Raw genomic sequence first — 6,459 nt, 5'->3', positions numbered from 1 at the left:
TAGGTGCAGCTGATGGTTTTATTGTGTTACCAAGAGGTCACATTGTGTCTGAGGCTTTACAAGGCAAGAGGGTGAGCAGAATGTCTTCTCTCACGGTGTCTTCACTACAGAAGTTGTGCCTGTAAAGAAACACAAGGGTTTGACACTGGTGTGCTCTGTCACCTTTAGGAAATCTTCTGCTTTCTGGGGGATTAAGCAACAGTTTACAGGAATTTGAAGTTCAGAAGCCTGGGAGAGACACACTAAGGCTGTGGCTGCAACCACTGAGTTTCTAGGAAGACGCCCACCCAGCCTAGGGCTGGGCCCGCTATTGCTGGGAGGTGATCTGTCGCTGGTCCTATCATACATAGACTAAGACTTCCTAAGGCAACATTCCTTTTTTTTTCCATTTTAACAGATACTGGTGACCACAGCAGGCTGGCTTATAGACTGTCACTAACACTTCCTTAGTCAGTCTTAAGTCTCAGCTGAACACATATCATCAATGATAGACTGAACTCTCAGTTGCAGGCAAATGCATCAAAAGGTTCATGTGTGTAAAGTACACTACCCATGGGTGAGGAGGTCTTATGGTTAGCCCTGCCTTGCTGGAGAGGACACTGAAGCACAGAAAGCTGGCATGAGGTAAAAGTGCAAGATATCATTGCAAGTCTGCCTTAAACCACAGTCAATATCTTCATTTGTAGTAATATCCACCTCAATCTCCCTGCCTATCTTCCAGGACCGGAGAGTGTGGCTTTCTCCTTGGGTCCCCCACCTCTCTCCCACCTTCCAGCTACTGCTGTTTGCTGATATCTTCATTTGTACAATAGGGATCCCTCTCATGAGACTCCCATGGTAATTATGTGAGAGTTTATGACAAATGGAAAACGTTTTCTAACATGAGGATAATCAGACACAAGTGGCTATCTCTGTGGTTGTGGATGAACCAAGGGCTCCTCTGAGGCTCTGTGAGCTCTGACATTCTGTCCCAACTGTTTTCCCATCAGAGTAGCCCCTGGCAGGGTGCTCTGCACCTTTGTAGCCTTTCTCCATGCTCCTGTAAGCAACCAAACAAAACTTTTCATCTTTATTGACCCCTCCAGCTTTCTCTTCTGAGCATGTCTTTACTAGAACTTTTAACCTGGCAGCCCTGCCTTTAGGCTCCACTGACAGCCACCTGGCTACCTCTTACTTACCCCCATCAGCACCTGCTGTCCTTGCCTTTCCCTCCTCCCCCCATCTCTCGGCCACTCTGTGGTCTCTGCTGTCCTCCTGGGTCATGTGACCTGCCCTGTGTGCTCAATGCAAGCTCTACTTTTGCTTTCTCTGATATTTGTTAGAACAGGTGTTTGGTACACATTCCTTGTCAAAGTCACAATGGGTACCAAATGGGTGGGGATAATACAGGAAGGATGAGCTCGATCTGTCTCTTGGTCTCACATCCCTGGAAGAAATTCTAAATCAGCAGCTCAGAATCCCATTGAGATGACTACATCAGGTTACATAGGAGGAGTCAAGCAGAGGTTGTGCCACAATATTAACTGCTCTTAACTTTATGATTATCATTAGTGTTATTTAATAACAAGTGTTCCTGGCAATTCTCACAGCAGTAGAATATCTAAATAATTTACTTGTCAAGTTTTTTTTCCCCCAAGCTAGTTTGTGACATTTGAAGAGGGTTTCGACTTTCTTCTATTTTAACCACTTGGTACCAGAATCCCTGGAGAGAGACTTGTACATTAGTAAGATGGTTCAGCATGTAATGACACTTGCAGCCAGACCTGGGGTTGATTCCCCAGAACTCTCACTCCAGCAAGCTGTCCTCTGAGTTTTTGTGCACCATGGCATGTGCTCATATTATTTCACAAATAAGTGCATACTTTTTTTCCTCCCAAGACATGCTTTCTCTGAGTAGCCTTGGCTGTCCCGGAATTCACTCTATATACCATACTGCCCTTGAACTCAGAGATCTACATGCTTCTGTCTCCTGAGTACTGGGATTAAAGGTGTGTTCCACTACCACCTGACAATGTATAAAACATTTAAGAGATTCTCTCCACAGAGAGTGAGTAGGCAAAGTCATTGTGCTCAACCACTGGACAACCTATCAGACATATAGTACCGGCTCAGGGTCATAGGGCCTCGGGGGTAGCCTCCATTAGACCTGTTTGATTCCAGAAAGTGTGCATCTCTCTTCAAAAACCTTCAGGAGTCCAGTGACATTCTGATGGGTATCTAATGTGATTTTAGCCACACAGTTACAGGATCCAGGCCTAGAAATGCTTCTTAACAGACCTTAGGAACTGACTCTACAGGCAGTGTCTTACAGTGGAGGCTGGAGGGAAGGCTCTCCACTGGCCAGCCTGGGTCTTCTCTGTCCTACTGAGAGGATGCCTAGTTCTGCTGATTACCTAACCAGTCTAATCTCTCTGCTTTCCCACCTTATGGGAACAGGGGTGACTTCAGAAGTCCATCCATGCAGGTTGACGACCCCTGGATCAACCACAAGCCACTCTGCCAACCCTTCTCATCTGCATTTGAGTTTCTAAGGGTTTGGGTTTCCAAACCACCAATCCCAAAGAACACCCACCGGCAGCTGACACTCCCCACCAAGTCACCAGGAAGATTCTGCTGGCTGGATGTGGATGGAGCTTGGTTCTGCCTCCCCAGGTGGTCATCTCTCCCCATTCCAGCTGCTCTCATTTTTACTGAAGGCCCTGTGCCTGCTCCAGCGGGAAAGAGCGAGCTGGGGATGGGGGTGGGATTCTGCAAGTACTGTCCCCTCTGCTCATTCTGTGTCCCATTTCAGATTATTTTTCCCCCTTTTCTGTACTGGGAGAGGGGATTCCCCTACAGACGCCCTCTACAAACATCACGAGACAACTCAGCAAAGGAAGATACGCACTCTGTCCGCTCCTCTCCCTTTTGCACAGTGATCTTGGCTGCGCCCACTTTGGGGAAGTTTGGGTTTATCACGTGGTTGTTCCAAAGAAACTTGACTTTCTCAATTGTTCCCACATCAACCTTGGCATCAAACTCATTGGAATGTGTAGCACCGGGCTTGATAATTCCCCTTGAAATAAAGAAGGAGAGATATTCCTGTTCACTGAAGCACACTGTAAAGTTCACAAAGGACTAGGCCCCTCCACTCTTACCCTTATTAAAATAACAAGTCTCTGTCAAACTCATCCTCAGATCAAAGATGGAAAATTGGCAATGAGCTGGCAACCCCAATCTATTTCTTAGGATTGCTTTTTTTTTTTTTTTTTTTTTTTTAAGTCATTTATTTATTTTATGTAAGTACACTGTAGCTGTCTTCAGACACCCCAGAAGAGGGCATCAGATTTCATTACGGATGGTTGTGAGCCACCCTGTGGTTGCTGGGATTTGAACTCAGAACCTCTGGATGAGCAGTTAGTGCTCTTGACTGCTGAGCCATCTCTCTAGCCCCCTTAGGATTGCTTTTAAACTCGAACTAATTTCTCTCTCTTTTTTTTTTTTTTTTTGTAGAAAAAAAAAAAAGATAAACCTCTCTCAAATTATTTTAGTTCCCCCCCCCCGGAGGAATTGTCTATACAGTAAGTTATCTTCTTAGCTTAGCATATCTTGTCAGGCTAATCAGGATACATGGTATCTAGGACAATAATAGATATAACTTACTGAGAGAGAAAGAAATTGTTAGATTTAAATAAAAAAATCATTATAAGTATAGAATTATTTTTTGTTCATTAAGAGGTTTCAAACACACTGATGTCTAAAGATGTAGATGTTTAAGTGCTATGCCCACCCTGCAGGGGTTACCTGAAGATATCGTACTGGCGAGTATTGCCCTGACTTCCAAACAGAGACACTTTGACTTGGCCTGTGACCATTCTTCCAGAGAAAGTCAAGGAAACACGGTACCTCCAGCCTAGGCAAAGCAAGGGAGAAGTCACCTTATTGATTAAGAAAGAAGAGTCACCTTATTGATTAAGAAAGTAGGGGTCCTCAACAAAACTATCACTCCCACCCCTTACACAAAGGCACAGAGTACAAAATGTCTTACTTGCTAATCTATGCCATAAATAAGCACCCAACCGTGGCCCCTCTGGACCAGTACCACCAAGTAAGGAGAACACGGATGATTGCCTAGAGTTAAATTCATGATAAATAAATTGTTTACTCCCTCAGGTTCAATAGCCGTGTTATGGGTTTTAAATTGCCAAATGGAGCCAATGGCCTCTGGATCCAACAGGGCTGAACAAGCCCTTTGCTGGAGAGAGCTCTGCTCCAGGATGGTGGTGCTGTGCATTACATCAAGAAGAGGAACCAGGCCTCCAGGCCACCTATGGGAGGACAGCCCATGAGTCAGCTTGCAGAGCACCTCCAGCCTGGGTCCTTCCCATCTCTACATCCCTAGGAGTCCTGGTGCTCACAAAGTTGTCATGTAAACTTACCTAGGGTGCTGTTCCAGGGCCTGTTTGCTTGCACAAATACACATGCACACATAGGCATAGCACATACAAACACACAAATATGCATATATACACAGGTCTGCATAGTGCAGCCAATGTATACACATATAAACACACAAATTCACCAAGTTATCTACACACATATATAAACACATTTATACCTCTATCTAAGTCACAGTCGCTCTTCACATTCCCAGAAATGTTGTCCCTGCCCTCTCTCTTCTCAGGGTCAAGTCCCCCATACTCTAGTCTAGCAGCAGCTTTACCCAACCAACCAATGCTGCCAAGGACTAATAAATTCCAAAGCAGTGTCTCGGTCATCCTTCAATCCCCATACCCAGTGGCCCATATCTGTGACCCACAAATAAGTGTTGGTGGGGGAATAACTACATGGCTTTGAATCATTCCTTCATTGTTGTTAAAAATACAGGCAAGTATTCCAAGTATTGCTACATCAGTGAGAGTTGATTAATCAGACAAAAAAATTATTGTAGGTATGTGTATCTATAGTGATGGGAAGGTCCCGGATCTCCATGGAATCTGGCTATCCATCTATTTGTCAGAACAGAAATATGCCTTACAAAGGGCGAGTCTTCCTCTACATAAGTTATACCTCAATCCACCTGACTTTCAGAAACCACAGAAGGCATATTGTTTTTATAGAGTCTTATAAGTCATTATTTCTGTTTTTATTGGGTGGTACCTCATGGAACCAGCTAAACTAAATTGTCATAAACTGTGCAAACGTGCCTAATCCAGACCTGGCCTCTGAGTGAATACAACATGTGTAGGACAGGAAACATCCCTTTCTCAGCTAACCCCTTCCTCTACATAAGACAGGTACCAGGGGCACATGATAAAGAAAGGAAGTACCTTATGCAGACCAGTACCAAGTATGTCTGCTGAATGAATAGAGAGGACCGTGTGTGTGTGTGTGTGTGTGTGTGTGTGCGTGTGTGTGTGCGTGTGTGTGTGTGTGTGTGTGTGTGTGAGAGAGAGAGAGAGAGAGAGAGACAGAGACAGAGACAGAGACAGAGACAGAGACACAGAAAGACAGAGACAGGCAGAGAGAGACACAGAGAGACTGACAGAGAAACAAGAGAGAGACTGAGAGACAAAGAGGAGAGAAAGAGAGATGAGAGAGGGGGGAGGGAGAGGGAGGGAGAGGGAGAGAGGGAGAGAGAGAGAAAGGAAGGGGGCAATGAACTGTAGAGGGTAAAATTCAAGCTAGTTGTTCCCAAAGCTCTGCAAATTGCCTCAACCTCACAAATGACATTGATGACTTCCAGTTGTTCCACAGAATGGAGATTATGTAGAAGAAGCTGGGGTGTTCTCTGAGTCTTAGTGAAGTCATGCATGGAGCGCTCAGGGCAGGCACATCCTCCTCTGAGGTAATCCAAGCGTGTTCAGAAATCAGTCAGGTTGTATAATACTCTCCTGACCTGGCCAAGTAGTCAACTTACGTGCAAAGTTCTTGGCTTCTCCTGTGTTCAAGAAGAACTTCTGTGGCTCGTCACTTGTCTTGTTGGCAAACTTATCGGCATAGTGACCCATCTGTGGGCAGCCTTGATCTGGGCAGGGGAAGCATTTGTTCTGGTAAAGAGAACAGAAAGCTGTGAAGCAGGTTTGTCTTCTTACAATACCTAGAGAAAAAAACCAAACCAAACCAAACCAAAACCAAAACAAAAAAACCGCTGACGCTCCAGTCCCTTGCAGCCCAGTTCCCCTGTTTGCAATGGGAAGGGAGTTAGAGCTCATGATCTCTGAATTCCCTTCATCTCAGCACAACTAGCTGTGATGTGCAGCATGTTAGGATGACCAGGGACCTTTAACAACATTGCTATCTTGGGCCCAGTTCCCACCATCAGTTAGCAGGCATGTGGCAGTGGTGTCAACTCTCCATAGTGATTGTAGAGATTATCAACAGTTTTCTTCTTCTTCTTCTTCTTCTTCTTCTTCTTCTTCTTCTTCTTCTTCTTCTTCTTCTTCTTCTTCTTCTTCTTCTTCTTCTTCTTCTTCTTTC

General features: G+C 44.9%; 1 protein-coding gene across 1 annotated transcript in view; it reads right to left on the bottom strand.

The window, feature by feature from the left end:
- Pnliprp1 (pancreatic lipase related protein 1) overlaps positions 1 to 6,459 on the bottom strand; it is a 15,377-nt gene continuing 8,918 nt past the window's right edge. The window contains exons 10-13 of the mRNA XM_021206227.1: positions 5,900 to 6,029; positions 3,784 to 3,892; positions 2,888 to 3,055; positions 1 to 119 (exon numbers count right to left, since the gene is read on the bottom strand). Of these exons, the coding sequence (XP_021061886.1) occupies positions 38 to 119; positions 2,888 to 3,055; positions 3,784 to 3,892; positions 5,900 to 6,029 (489 nt within the window). The 3' untranslated portion in view covers positions 1 to 37. The remainder of the gene's footprint in view (positions 120 to 2,887; positions 3,056 to 3,783; positions 3,893 to 5,899; positions 6,030 to 6,459) is intronic.

This window comes from Mus pahari, chromosome 1 (assembly GCF_900095145.1).
Source record: "Mus pahari chromosome 1, PAHARI_EIJ_v1.1, whole genome shotgun sequence".
Taxonomy (NCBI): Eukaryota; Metazoa; Chordata; class Mammalia; order Rodentia; family Muridae; genus Mus; species Mus pahari.
The sequence above is the reverse complement of the archived record's forward strand: the minus strand, read 5'-3'. Positions and strand labels throughout refer to the sequence as shown.